At 35.2% G+C, this 15565-nt stretch overlaps 1 protein-coding gene across 1 annotated transcript; it reads right to left on the bottom strand.

Annotated features, from left to right (window-relative positions):
* Positions 1–662: 662 nt before the first annotated feature.
* Positions 663–15039, bottom strand: LOC306859710 (NACHT, LRR and PYD domains-containing protein 3-like). The gene is made up of 17 exons (XM_079400913.1): positions 14911–15039; positions 14739–14817; positions 14063–14176; positions 13660–13717; positions 13316–13520; positions 10204–11962; positions 9021–9194; positions 8677–8850; positions 8033–8206; positions 7082–7255; positions 6376–6549; positions 5991–6164; positions 4690–4860; positions 2292–4607; positions 1971–2177; positions 1704–1884; positions 663–960 (listed from the first exon to the last, which is right to left on the bottom strand). The coding sequence occupies exons 2-14, from the start codon at positions 14789–14791 to the stop codon at positions 4601–4603; spliced, it is 3411 nt and encodes a 1136-aa protein (XP_079257039.1). The 5' UTR covers positions 14792–14817; positions 14911–15039; the 3' UTR covers positions 663–960; positions 1704–1884; positions 1971–2177; positions 2292–4600.
* Between the last annotated feature and the right edge of the window lie 526 nt (positions 15040–15565).

Genomic DNA, 15565 nt, shown 5'->3' with positions numbered 1-15565 from the left:
CGTCAATCACTGACAGACACAGAGCTATTTCAGTTTGAGTGAGTCCCTGATCAAAGTAAAAGTGAATACGATCATCCATGATGCTGCGATGATGCTGCTTCTAGAGCATTTTCTCATGCCGAATACACAGAGAAAATTAAGTCGCGATAACGACAAAACAACTTTCATTATGTCGAGATCACGAGAAAATTAAGTCGTGATAACGACAAAACAACTTTCGTTATGTCGAGATCACGAGAAAATTAAGTCGTGATCACGAGAAAACAAGACAAGAAAAATTATAATAATGCATGGCCGCTTAGAACTTCCATAGTTTTACTGTATTTTTCATCAAATAAATGCAGCCTTGGTGAGCATAAAGTGCTTAAAATACTTAAATATTTAAAATAAAAGTATTACAAATATTGTGTGTGTGTGTGTGTGTGTTTCTTTAAGTACTCTGTGAATTATTTATTTTTTTTTCTACTGAAATTTCTACAGTCATCACAGTAGGGCTTGTGTACAAATTCACTTGTCTTCAACAATCAGTTTCAAGAACATCACTGCCAGCCTTTAAATTGCCTGATGTGACTAATGTTCCTGTGTTGGATTAAAGGACAGTATCGATAATAATCTATTAATCATTGTACTGTTGTTATTTTATTCATTTATTTATTTTTGTTATGTCCTGGAGGTCATATTTCTGCTTCTTATTTGTTGAACAGTCCTGCTTTGAATGTCCTTCTGAAGTAGGCCTTTCACCAGATAACAGAGAGACAGCTGAAGCAGAAGCCGGATAATAGTGTCCTATGGGCTGCTCTCACACTCAGAGAAGCAGGAGAGGGTGATGGAGGGCAGTCACCGGTGGTGTGTTTGGGAGGGTATGTGTTCGGGAGCAGGAACGTGACATTGTCTATTAGCTGCTGTGTAAGATAAATACACAGCTGTTCTTCCACTTGTTTGATACGGCTGTCACGAACACTGCAAACACAGCAAATAAACATGTTGAAGGTGGATTTTCACAAGAGCTGTTCAGGGTATGTGTCTGTGTTTTAGAAAGCTAATTTATGCTTGACTCAAAACAATTTATAAACATGCTATCTTCTTCCTCATTTGACTGACAAATACAAAAGACTTGAATCAACTGAATCGAATGCTTTGCAAAATGACTCCCCGTCAAAACTCGTGCATAAAAACACCTTTTACCAAACCAACTGCAAATGTTTTATTGAACGTTTAATCTATTAAATGCAATTTACCAAAAATCTAGTACCATAAAATATGAACTGTCTGTATAAAGTGTTGCTTTATTCAATTTTAGGGATTATTTTGGTCAATAAGAGAATACTAACTACAACTCTTCCTTAAATGTGTCATTAAAATGTCTACAGATTTATAAAACTGATCTGAGATCAGGTAAAAGCATAGACATGGTTCATGAGTTCACAGAGATTGACCACTAGCATCAAACCACTGACGCTATGAAACATTACAGAAATTAACCAATTTATTGGGGCGTATCAACTTTCCTAAGGTTGATTCTCTTTTAGTGCCTGAACTTGATGGACCCATTAGCTTAGAGAAGAATACTAAATCAATTAATTAATTGCAATCTAAGAAATCACAAGACTTTGGCAGTTTGATAAGCGGTCCGAACCACTGGTTCAAAATGATTAGCAAAAGTTCTGAAGCGTCACGAATAATATAAACACACAAATACTCACGCAAAAATGCAGGGTCCAAAAATTTCAGACAAGTCTGCTGAAGTCATGTGGTTGATATGACTATAAGCAGCTACACGAGACAGGAAGTTAATAAGCAAGCACAGGATGTTGAAGATTTCGGGTGCAAAACTCTCCAGCACCTTCTTTGCACGCTTGAGGTCCAAACCCTTCCCTTTGGTTTCTGCATGATAGAGTAACGATTTTAAACACATTCAGTGGAATTTCGGAGGTGTAGGCAGACAGAAATACTCTGGAGTATGAACATACTTGTGTAGACACTCAAGAGCCATTTGGCACTCCACCACGGGATGAGTCCATTAGGCAGTTCTCTCAGGAAGAGAATCAGCAGAGAGGCCACAGCATGAACATCATTGCTTCGAAAAGACTGAAACTCGCCACCACTCAGACTTTTCTTCAACTCATCGTGCCGTGCCTCTGATCCACAGGCACGGAATAATTCCCTCTGATGGAGACCTATACACACACATATGCACAAATTCACATGGTAAAAATTCCAGGATATGTTTAACAATTCAAAACTAACTACTCTGACAAGAACACTTTCAAAAACACTTATACTTCTCTTACCATATTGTTCCAAATACTCCACCATCTGAAGGAGCACCACAGGAACGCCCTGCCGCATATGTCCCCATTTCTTCAGAAAAACAAGGGGGACGCCAAATACACACTTTACCTTGAGCGATGTGGTCATAAAGCAGTCCGGTGGTAGTGCATAGTAGTCTGAATCATCACTTTCAGTCTGCAAAGAAGTGACAGTAGTTAAAACTTAGGCTTGGTATGTGATAAAATAAATAAATGTCATATTTAACCCTAAAAGCAGAATAAATAAAGAAAAACATGAAGAAAAGGTCTGTGTGAAGATTTAGTTTTTCGTCTGTAAAAGTCATTATCAGTACTTTTTGTTTTTGTATTAATATAATGAAAAATATTTACACTATAGGGTGTTTATACATCTTTGTAGTATTTATTTTTTAGGAATTATGGCTAAGCTAAAAAAAAAAAATGGTTGTGTATAGGATAACACAACGTGTGTTACAGTAAAGAAAATGTCCACAAGATCCTAAAAATAGGCAAAAATTAATTTCTTTCTTTTTTAACATGAAATGGGACGTGGATATTTATTTTTGAAATTCAGTTAATTATGAAGATTAATTGTTAGATGGCAGATTAATTCTTAGTAATTTAAGTCAGGTGGGCTACTTACCAAGCAGCACATTGACATTAATTTGCGCAAAATTCCCATTACTTTGTTGTTATCGTTCATCAGTACTCAAGATGTACAATCTGAAAAACAGCTGAATCACATTCATGAAATGTGTCTGAATGCACAGGCAGCGTTCATTGTGACATCATGGAATGTTCAGGTGTTGTTGACAGCATGATGGAATGTGAATCCAGAGAACCACAAAGATATGTACGGTATATGAGTGAGAACTACCAATGTTGTGGATGTTTGACTTTGTTTTGTTAATGAGATTGCACTGCAAATCACTGAAATTTCAAATGTGTACAGTGTATGCATATGCATACGTGCCATAATTTGATTGTGTCAGTACTGCACATTACAGCTTTACTACAATTATACTCAGGTGCCATGACAATTACTTGTATTAAATTCTATTATTTCACAACTATTTGAATAGATCTGAATCTACCTTCATTAGATATCAAATATACACAAAAATTACATTTTGAAAAGAAAAGTTAACTGAAAACAAGCTTAAATATAAAATAAACTGAACATGTGAGCCAGTTAAAAACTCAAGTGAAATACTAATGAATTGCTAATATATAATGCAATATATATCATATGAAATTCAATAATAACTATTTGAAAACAATTTCATTTAAAATAATGTGTAATTACATATATAAAAATTATGATTTACTCATTTATGTGGAAAAAACATACTCAGTTTTATACAGTATGTAACAGTATAATAAACGAATGAAGAGAGTAAAAAAAAAAAAACTAATATACAATTAAATGAAGTCAATCAAGGTGGGAAAAAGTGAACTGCTACATACATATTCAATATACAGTAGACAGTCTAAATTCATAGAATATATGTGACATCTTCCCCAAAATGCTTGCAACAACCTGCGAAACTACAGTAGTGTGAAAATTTTTATTTTTTTTACAGTAGTGTGAAAATTTTTTTTTTCAAATAATGTCACGAATGTTTGGGGTGGGTTCTAAATTTGTACAGCTGCTTTTTGTTTTATAATACTGTTCCCAGAAAAAAAAAGAAAAATCAATAAACAGTTGTTAAAAAAAAAAAATACAAATAAAACAAAATAATGCCATGAATCATTTTTATTTATTAATTCATTTCTGTTAATATGTTTCATGAAATGAAGCAGACACATGACGAAAACAGAATTGTGCATAGAGATGTAATCCTGAGACAGATGCCCACATGTTCAGGGTTTTACACACTGGACCAGCTATGATGTTTTGTCAAACTTTAATGTGTTCAATAAAATTGATTGATAAAATTAATGATGCAACAAACTGCATATTTTAAGCAATGATAAAACGTAATGCTTTAAATAAGAGTAAATTAAATGTTTAGTCAATAATGTGTGCATTGCTATTCGTAGTAATAAAGAGGTTTTTGTCTTGTTAGTTTTTGTGTGTTAGTGTCAGAATTCATGGTTAATGTGTTCATTACGGCAACATTATTATACAATTTAAATGAGTGAGAGAGTGAGTGTGTTTCATTTAGAGATATCAGAGAGCTGGATCACTGAGGCTACCTGACGGAAGCAGTCTGGATGGAAAATATGCTTTGATTGCTGCTTGTTGGCAGTGGAGACTAAGAAACAGGGTACTCTGTAGGACAGTGTTAAACAGGTCAAATATGTGGAGCCTAGAGTCTGCAACAGAAAAATAAGAACGATTTAAGTACTAGAACCATATACCAGAACAAAATGTAACAACCATGAGAGCAAGACTCACTTTAGGGACTCCAGTTTGCAGTTTGTATCCTCCAGTAGATCGGACAATAATTTTACTGAGTTTCCAGGTTTATTCAAGCTCAGGTTCAGTTCTCTCAGGTGAGAGGGGTTTGATCTCAGAGCTGAAGCCAGAGCAGAACAATCTTCCTCCCCAATACTACAGTTACGCAACCTACAAAGAAAAAAGAAAGAAAGTGTGATGTGGTGGCTGATATGTCTAAAAATATTTTGTTTATTAATTGACCTGTAAAAGTCAATTAATGTCTTTCATACTACTCATCCTTTGGTATATTTCTGTTTTTCGTTACTTAAACTTCATGGTAATCACAATCTCCTCTCATTATTAAAGGGATAGTTCACTTCAAAATTTAAAATTGTCATCATTTGTTTATCCTCATGTTATTCCAAATTCAGAAGACTTTTGTTCTTCTTCAAAACACACATCTCTGTCCTTTCACTGAGAGTTCATTAACCTAAGACTTTGATGCTTCAAAAAATTAATTATAATGATAAAAAAGTTAAAGGAAAACCCCACCGTTTTTCCAACATGTTCTTCTCTCAACGTCGCAGAACACTTCGACCTCGGCGCAGTAATATCATCTCTTCAGTTTTCAGGAGTGATGATATTACTGCGCCGAGGTCAAAGTGCCCTGTTTGGATCCTAAGGAATGAATGGTGCTAAGCTAAACGCTAGCATAGTGGCGCCACGCGCTACAGCGATTGAGTGCACGCACTGAGACGGGAGAGGTACGTATCAATTCTAAGTTAAGGGAAGAACATATTGGAATATGGTGGTGTTTTCCTTTAAGATTACTATAACTTATCAATCAATCAAAGTTAGCAATCATAAAACCTAAGTAACCTTACTTGCTTGACTTGTGAGGACAAACCTCATTTGTTACTCCGGAAGTTCTCTCATGTTTTTTTGGCACATGAATAAACCTCTTTAATGTTTGCATGTCAAGCAAGCATGGCTGAGTTTCCGTTTACCATATTTGATGTTCTCTCTGAACAGTAGGTGTGTTAATCAATGTTTATATGTGAATAAATGCCTAAATTAAATCTGTTCATATTAAGTGATCATGTCTCTTCAGAGGACCACTCAATTCATATTGATTAGCTTTACTTACATTTTTATGAACTTATTGATACATATCTTCATTTCTGTTTCTAAGATTAACAAAAATCTTATGGATTTGGAACAGCATGACTGATGACAAAATTAAAATTTCTGGGTCAACTAACCCTATATACCAAGTATATGAGTGCAGCTTATATAATAGCTTAGTGTATACAGCTCACGTTAGTTTCTCAAGTTTACACTGTGGGTCCTCCAGTAGATTGGATATAAGCTTCATTCCTGAGTCTTGAGGTTTGTTTGAGCTGAGATCAAACTCTCTCAGGTACGAAAGGTTTGATCTCAGAGCTAACGCCAGAGCAGAACAACCTTCCTCTCCAATACTGCAGTTACGCAACCTGCAAAGAGAAGAAAAAAGAAAACAGTGTGATGTGGTGGCTGATCTTTCTAATAAGAAAATTTTGAAATAGGCAACTCATGTCTTCAGCACTCTATTTCATTATGCTTTCCTTTCCTGATGCTTAATTAGACTTCATCACAATCACAAACACTTTTATTTATTAAGTATATGAGTGCATCTTATGTGATAATTTAATGTATAACTCTCACTTCAGTTTCTCTAGTTTACAATGTGGATCCTCCAGTAGATTGGAGAGCAGCTTTACTCCTGAGTCTTGAGGTTTGTTTGAGCTGAGATCAAACTCTCTCAGGTACGAAGGGTTTGATCTCAGAGCCAAAGCCAGAGAAGCACAGCCTTCCTCTCCGATACGGCAGTTAGATAATCTGCATAATAGAAAAAAAAAAACCTCAGATTTACAGATAAACATAAATAAGTGGAATTAGTTGACACTGCAGTAAATGGCACTAAAGCATTTCTGGGCTCTTCTGTCAACCCCCATGGCCAACGCTGACGTTAGAGGGTTACGTTTTTTTTTATAATAAATACAAGAAAACAAGTAGATACAATAGAACAAAAAGAGTGCAAGTGTTATAGGGTCAAGATATTTCATAAGTAGAAACAAAAACAAGTAGATAGAACAAAATATGGACACTAATGTCAGAGGGTCAAGTGTAGAAGTCATGTGAAGCACTATATTAATAAACTTGACTTGACTCAATAAATAACCATCCAATTATTATAAATAAATGTATATTTATGAATTTAGCAGGTGCCTTTATCCAAAGTGAAACATAAGCAACTCTCCACAATGCCAACAATATTCATAAGAAGCATTGCATATGATATTTGATTTGATTTACTTACTCTACTTTTGTGCAATCTTACTATACTGTATTGTATAACTGTTACACTCACTGTAATGTCTTAAGTTTACAGTATGGATCCTTCAGTAGATCAGAGAGCACCTTCACTCCTGAGTTTCCTGGTTCATTCCCACCCAGATCTAGTTCTCTCATGTGTGAGAGGTTTGATCTCAGAGCTGATACCAGAAGAGCAATTCCTGCTTCTTTAATGCTGCTCTTAGACAACCTGAAAAGAGAAAACATTTCACCTACCAGTATGGTGTATGTAGTGCTGCACTTGTAGCCTAAATTAATTACATTTTTGTCTTAACCATTTTTTTTACACTGGGCTCCCACTTAAACAGTCTATAACCAGCAATGCTTGTACATCAGTTGTTAAAGGGGACATAACAGCTTCTGCCAATCTCATGTTAATCTTAGTAGTATTGCATCATTTATACCTCTGGAGAGTCTTTAGTTTTATCAGATTTATAGAAGATACAGTTATACCGCTTCTTTTCCAAAACAGTTCAGCTCCTGGAAGCATCCTGGGGCGGAGCTAAAGAGTCACGAGAATGCAAGCTGTGACATCGACATAAATTCCTTTAATGCTGGGTTCTTTGGGAAGCTAAACAAGGTTATCTTTCCCTGACAACCAAAAATACACTTCTTTGGTGACACTGTTGATTTTGTAGTCAAAAACAAAAAAGTCCTGTGCAGCACTGCAGATGACCTCCGCTCTTGCTCCTGCTCTGGACGATGTGTGCGCTATCTCCCTGGAGAAGTGCCCATACAAGGAATTCCACCCTTTATGACTTCATACAGGGCCATACTCGAAAAAAAAAAATTCTGAAACTTTTACGCACAAACCCTGAATTGAACATTGAACTAGTTTTTGAGAATTTGGTCATGTTTAGCATGAGAATCTAATTCTTTAGCAGTATAAATAAGAATGCATGAAATAGCATTAGACACCCCCTTTAACAATCCCAGAAAGAACAATTGTGAATATAAAAAAACTTACTGTAGTTTCTCCAATTTGCAGTTTTGATTTTCCAGTAGATGAGAGAGCATCTTTACTCCCGAATTTCCTGGTTTATTCATACCTAGGTTCAGTTCTCTAATGTGTGAGGGGTTTGATGTTAGAGCTGAAGCTACAGCAGCACAACCTTCCTCTCCAATACTGCAGTTACAAAGGCTGCAGAAAGAAAGATGTAAAACCTATTTTTATTTACAGGTCAACAAATGCAAAACATTATTTGACAGATGAAGATTAACTAAATGTAATGAATAATATATATTTTTGTTGAGTTTATATGATAATTATATAAGACACATACTTTTTTATTGTAATAAAATGTTAAAAATAACTTCACATCAATACACATTTTGCACACAGCAAAAAAAAAAAAAACGTGTTTTGAAAAAAAAAAACATTCAGAAAATATAATTAGGTTTATGCTTTAAACAATTGATAATCTACCTATGGAACAATAGAAAATGCACATACAATCTGGATTTAAAACCATATGTATTTTTTTCTCAGGTAACTGTATCTTCTTGGGATGATTATATATTTCTGAAGTGAAATCTATAGGCATCTAAGCTTTAATTTCATAATGATTAAATTTCATACAGACTAATAGTCCATATGGTAATGGCACTCACTATAGTTTGCTCAGTTTGCATTGTGGATCCTCCAGTAGATCAGACAGCAGGTTTACTCCTGGGTCTCCTAGTGTGTTGTAACTGAGATTCAGTTTTCTCAGGTGTGAGAGACTTCTTCTCAGAGCTGAAGCCAAAGCAGCACAACCATCCTCTGTAATACAGCAGTTTGACAACCTACAAAGATAATGTCTCATATCACTCTTTTTACAGTAGCTAAATTGTAATGTTGTTTTGCTGTTATGTACCTCTCCAGAATGTCCCATTCAGCTGAAATAAAACTAGATATTTTGGGTGGAGATACATGTTTAATATACCATATCACTACAAAATGTGTGATAACATACTGTAATGCTTCCAGTTTACATTGTGGATTCTTCAGTCCAGTGCAAAGCAGCTTCACTCCTGAATCCTGCAGGTTGTTGTTGCTTATATCCAGCTCTGCCAGACTTGATGAGTTTGAGCTAATGACTGAGGCCAGTGCTGAACAGCTCTTCTCTGTCAGATTAGAATCACACAGCCTGGGAGAGAAATAATGGAACTATTTAATTTGATCAACAATGGTAATAATGTGCCATCTTACAGTATGCTGGTTTTCATCTTCAGAAGTTTGTAAAGTTCAGTTTGTATGTCTAAAAGGAGCTGTACAACTTTTTCATCAAATCTTTCACAGCATCTCATCTTCCTCATTCATTTGCTTTCCTCTTTTCCTTTCCCTGTTGCACCCAGTTATCCTATAATCTTCTTCATGTGCCTTTGGTTTACAGGTTTACATAATGCTTTGTTGTCCTGTTTATTTACCCTATTAACATATTCAATTACAATACATTAATTAATACTTTTAAAATGCAGTTCGTACACACTTAAATACAACTTATTTAAAATTACCATGTTTTTAAATTTAAGAATGAAAATTAATTTTGGCAGGCATAAATTAAAAAATGTCAGGATGATACAACTTTAATTTTAACCAGTGAATTAGTATAGTAGAAACGATGAAAACACAACGTGCTGAACATGACAACTTCCATGATTCCGCATTCTGTCACTGCATTCTTAAAATTTGTATTATTGTTTTGCAAAATGTACATATTGTACCTTTAAGACGTTAATCAAGGTTTGAAATTGAAAATCACAGGGAGGTGTGTTGAAACAGTTTGGAACTAAAGGTAACGCCAGTTCTCACTATTAACTAGTTGCTTATTAGCATTATTGACTGTTTAGTAGTACTTATAAAACACATCTTAATGCCTTATTCTGCATGACCATATTCTAAATCCTGAATCCTGCCCCATACCTTAACTTAACAACTAACTTATTAATTATTAATGAGCAGTAAATTAGGAGTTTACTGAGGCAAAAAATGTAGCTAATAGTTAGTTCATAAAGAGAATGTTAGGAGTCAATAAATGTCGTTTTTTTTTTTAAATGGTATAAAAGATTTTCAAAAACATACAAACCCATCATAAATACAAAGAATATAAATCTAAGATATATTTTTTTTAACATATATACTGTACACATACTCACTCAACTTTTCTACAAGCTTTGACCACTGGCAGCAGTCTCAGAAAACATTCTTCTGATTGATCATATTTACTCAGCTTAAACTCATCCAGCTCCTCTTCTGAGTTCAGCAACACAAACCCCAGAGCCGACCACTGAGCAGGAGAGAGTTTGACTCCAGACAAACCACTGGGACCCGTTTCCTTCAGGTATGCTTGAACTTCTTGCACTAAAGAATGATCATTCAGTTCATTCAGACAATGGAACAGATTGATGGATTTCTCTGGAGAGGGATTATCTTTGATTTTCTCTTTGAGATATTTAATGATTTTTTGTTTGTTTATTAGACATACATTCCCTGTATGTGTCAGTAGGCCTTGTATAAGACGTTGATTTGACTCCAACGAGAGGCCCAGAAGGAAGCGAAGGTAAAGGTCCAGGTGTCCATTCTCACTCCCCAAGGCTCTGTCCACTTCTCTTTTTAGCAAATCAGTCATTGTGGAGCTAAATAGTTTAAAATGCTTGGTAGGTTTTAGGATTAGGGAAAGAAACTTGAATAAAGCAGCAAGAAACTCCTGAAAGCTGAGATGTACAAAGCTGTACACCTTCCCCAGGTACAGTCCAAACTCCTCTCTGAAGATCTGGGTACACAGTCCTGAATACACTGACACTTCTCTGACATCAATGCCACATTCTCTGAGGTCTTCCTCATAGAAAATCAGGTTGCCCCTTTCTAGTTGTTGAAAAGCAAGTTTTCCCAGGGAAAATATGCTCTCTGTTTCCTGCTGAAGATCTATATCAATGTTTTCTTGGTACTTCTGGCTTCTTTGTTTGATCTGATAGATCAGAAAGTGTGTGAACATTTGAGTGAGAGTCTTTGGGATTGTTGCACTCTCTGCTTCATTCAACATTCTCTGTAGAACAGTGGCTGAAATCCAGCAGAAGACTGGGATGTGACACATGATGTAGAGGCTCCTTGATGATTTGACATGTGTAATGATTCTACTGGCCAGACTCTGATCACTTATTCTCTTCCTGAAATACTCATCCTTCTGAGGATCATTGAATCCTCGTACCTCTGTGACCTGGTCAACACACTCAGGAGGGATCTGACTGGCTGCTGCTGGTCGAGAGGTGATCCAGAGGAGAGCAGATGGAAGCAGATTCCCCTTGATCAGGTTCGTCAAGAGAACATCCACTGAGGCTGATTCTGTCACATCACACAAAATATCATTGTTCTGAAAATCCAAAGGAAGTCGACACTCATCCAGACCATCAAGTATGAACATAATTTTATAGTCATCACAATTTGTTAATCTTAGCTCTGTGAAAAACTGATACAGAAGCTCCATCAGACTAATAATTTTCTCCTTCATCAAATTGAGCTCCCTGAAAGGAAGTGGAAATATGAAGTGCACATCCTGATTGTCTTTTCCTTCAGCCCAATCCAGAATGAACTTCTGCACAGCTATTGTTTTTCCAATTCCAGCAACTCCTTTAGTCAGTACGGTTCTGATGGGCTTGTTTTGTCCCGATAAGGATTGAAATATATCATTACATTTGATTGGTGCTTCCGGTGTCTCTGGTGTCCAGGATGTTGTTTCAATCTGTCTCACCTCATGTTGAATACTGACCTCTCCACTCCCTCCTTCTGTGATGTAAAGCTCTGTGTAGATCTCATGCAGAAGAGTTGTTTTACCTTGCATTGAAATTCCTTCATGAATTCTATTATATTTTTCCCTCAGGCTGGATTTTAGTACTTGATGACTCATGGGGGTCAGTTCTGGTAGACAGAAGGACATTCAGGTAATGTTTGGCAAAGCATCATGCACACCTAATTTTCATTTACATGTACACATTTCATCCAAGTGACTAACATTGATTTCAAGGTACATATTTGATCAGTTCATGCATTATTTGCCAATTTAATCCATGACCTTATCATTATTAGTGCCACGAAGTATTATTTGAGGTATAGGAATGGCAATTTACTAAAGACATTCTTATATCAGCTCTTGTAATTTTGGTTGTGTTACAGAATGTTATCAATGCAACTATATTAAAATACACACTCGAAGAGATCTATATTTGAGAAAATATTTTGCCATTTCACAGAAGTAAAATTGGTTTAGAACAGGATTTCATGCACTCTCTAAAGGGGTCATGAAATGCCTTTCTTTTTTTGTTTTTGTTTGATTTTATACTGTTCTATGAAGTCAACTTATTATTTTATCAAGATTTTTGCATCAAAAATAAATAAATAAATAAAATACAAATAAATAACAACAACAAAACATCATCATTTAGAAGTAATAGGCTATTTTCTGTCCTGTTTTTGGCCCCCCTCATCAGAACACTGTTTGAATGGTGAAGTGTAGACTTGGAAGTAATCGCCCACTGCTGTGATTAGCTAATAGTTTGTCAGCCTACGTCCTTCACAGATGGATACTGTAGTGATGGTTTATCATGCATAAATACTCATATAAAACAATCTGTTCAACAGACAAAGTAATAGCGATCACATAATGCAAACAGTTGCTCACACTTATGTGTTGTGTTACATTATGGTCGGATCCAATATAGTTGGCACAGCATCGTCTTTTAGTTTCAATCTTTCTGAAAATCCTGCGCCAAATTGTTCCTTGTTTGTAAAAGAATCTGCGGTAAAATTAAGTAAACAAAGGACCTTTGTATACTTACAGACGAGGTCTGAAGCTTCATTAAAAATAAAGTCAATCCACTCTTTCTTAATGTTAGGATCAGAAGGAAGGCAATGGAAAGCACAACATCATTGTCGTTAAATTTCTGTGTAAACCTGTGTTCGCCTCTCGTTATTTACACTACGTGCGTGAATTGGTGGCCGGGGCTAAACAGGCAGTGATGTAGAAGCAGGTATTCATCTTCTTTTGCCGAGGCAGTGTTTAGCCACACTATTACATAATAATAGAGTGGCACATTCCACAAGCTGTTGTTGGCAGATTTGCTTCAATATAAGCTGTTTTTATTGCACAGTGACACTATGCCATATGTCAATATGTCAAAAGACCAAGAGAATTTTGATTTCTCGATTCCCCTTTAAACTATGACCCATTTAAGGTAAAATAGATATACTGATTATATGGCCCAAAGCTCTTACTGGTCTGTAATGTGTTGGCGATGTCTGTCTGGTTTATCTTCCTGAGGACGTGCAGTGTGATCTTCAGAACCGCATCTCTGACATCAGTCTGATCTTCATCATCCTCTTCCTCTCTCTCAGAGCATTGTGGGTAATCTGGGCTCAGTAGTTTCTTGAACTTCTTTAATTCATTTTTAACCAGAGAAATGACTGTGCGCTTAAGCATCTGAAATCAATATTTAAGGAACAACATCACATGGATTTAAACATGTGGTTGTGTCAATGACCCATATGTATCTATGCCCACACACAATAACCACAATGAAAGCAGACAAAGAACCACCATAAAACAGACAAATACACACCTTAAAGACTGCATTCTTGTGTTTTTTACTTGGGAAGTGAGACACATCCTTATTGTCACTGTAGTTCATCAGAAAGAGTTTATAATTATATAGACTGCATGTTATAAACTTTTTTTTAATTTTCTACTATGTACTGTCTTTACAGTTGCCCTGTATAAATGTACCTATTATCTATTCAGCAGACTACATATAATCTATACACACTTTATACCAGGCATTAATATGCATTTTAAATCCAGATTTGCGTCAGTAAAAAATCTGGACATAAAAGTGACATATGTGATTATTTGACGTGTAACCTTTTTACATAGTACTTTTCATAGCTCAGTTCAGATAATCATCACATTTGTTTTCAGTTAAACCTGTTCAAAACCTGTTTGACCTGTTAAACCATGATACTGACCTCTTCTCAGCAAAAGACTTTCTCTCTTTGAAATTAATATCAGGATTCCTTGACTGGTCACTCTTCAAAGACACACCGCTGCGGTCAGATTGGGATGATCTCTTCTGAATTGAACTGGTAAAAAAACTAAATGTTAGATTGTGAATTCACAGATATAATTGTTAATCAAATGGTATGTATTGTGAAACAGTCTTTCAAAATGAACCAGTGTTAATTATTTCAGTGTTATTTATTTATTTATTTTAGTGCTGTCAAACGATTAATCGCGATTAATCGCATCCAAAATAAACGTTTTTGTTTGCACAATATATGTGTGTATACTGTGTATATTTATTATGTACATATAAATACACACACATGCATGCACATATTTAAGAAAATTATGTTATATTTATATATTAAATATATTTATATATAATTTTAATTATATTAATATAAATATAAACATGTAAATGCATGTAAATATTTCCAAAATATATTCTGTATGTGTGTGTCTCTACATGGACATAATAAATATGCACAGTACACACACATATATTGTGTAAACAAAAACGCAATTAATCGCGATTAATCGTTTGACAGCACTAATTTGTTTACTTTAATCAGAAGTTTCCAACTACCTTCTAGGACACTGAATATATTACATCGCCGTACATGTATCATCCAGTATTCTCACCTCTTTGAAGATTTTGTTTTATGTTTCAGTGAAATCCTAAATCTGGAGGACATGTTTCCTTGTTAACAGGACTGCATGCCTGCGAACACATATAATCATTGTGTGAGGATTAGTTAGACAAATGATCTTCAAAATGAACAATGAATTAGTTCAGCTACAATGTCAAACTCACCTCTGCTTTAACAGTCCTCAGCAGAAAGCTACACACGTATATTTAGTTTGAGCTTGCAAGTTCTTCAGTGTTCACGCCAAACTTGTACTGTTTTGTTCCTCTATACTACTTTTTGTTGATCACGGAATTAAAAAAAAAAAAAAAAAAAAAAGTCTACCTTCACTTTCATTTCTGCATAAAAGTAGTTTGACCTCATGGAGGAGGAAGTTCAAATCCGTTTGCTCAAGTTTTAAAGTCTATGTAGATGATAACAGCGGCCACCCACTTATTTATTTATTAGTAAAACACCGTGAACCAAACCAACCAGCTGTAAGATGAATGAATATTTAAAACATGGAAATATGGAAATATTTTAACATGAAAAATATTTTGGTAAGCTTAGTCAACTAAAACAATCTCATGATCTTCATACTTAATCTCATTCAACCCATTTCTTCTTCCCTTCCCACTCTTATACCTCTAACTTCCTCTGTACGCTCTTGTTCTCAGTATATCTTCTCTATTCTATGTGTCTGCCTGTTAATCACACAATGTGATATCATTTGTGAGATAATATTTTGTTCAGTCAATGCCGTGATTATGTGGCTCAAACAATGAGAATCTCTTTAGGATGACAGCATTACAGTATTTCAGACTAAATGTAGATTTTTTTTTT

The sequence above is a fragment of the Barbus barbus genome, assembly GCF_936440315.1.
Source record: "Barbus barbus genome assembly, chromosome: 40".
Classification (NCBI taxonomy): Eukaryota; Metazoa; Chordata; class Actinopteri; order Cypriniformes; family Cyprinidae; genus Barbus; species Barbus barbus.
This window is presented reverse-complemented; position numbering and strand designations above follow the sequence as displayed.

Excerpts from the sequence above, each read along its gene's own strand:
- LOC306859710 (XM_079400913.1), bottom strand. The coding sequence starts at position 14,791 with ATGTCCTCCAGATTTAGGATTTCACTGAAACATAAAACAAAATCTTCA. Across the intron at positions 13,718-14,062 it reads AAGTCTTTTGCTGAGAAGAG|TGACAATAAGGATGTGTCTC; the intron begins GTCAGTATCATG and ends GATGAACTACAG. Across the intron at positions 7,256-8,032 it reads TGCAAATTGGAGAAACTACA|GTTGTCTAAGAGCAGCATTA; the intron begins GTAAGTTTTTTT and ends TTCTCTTTTCAG.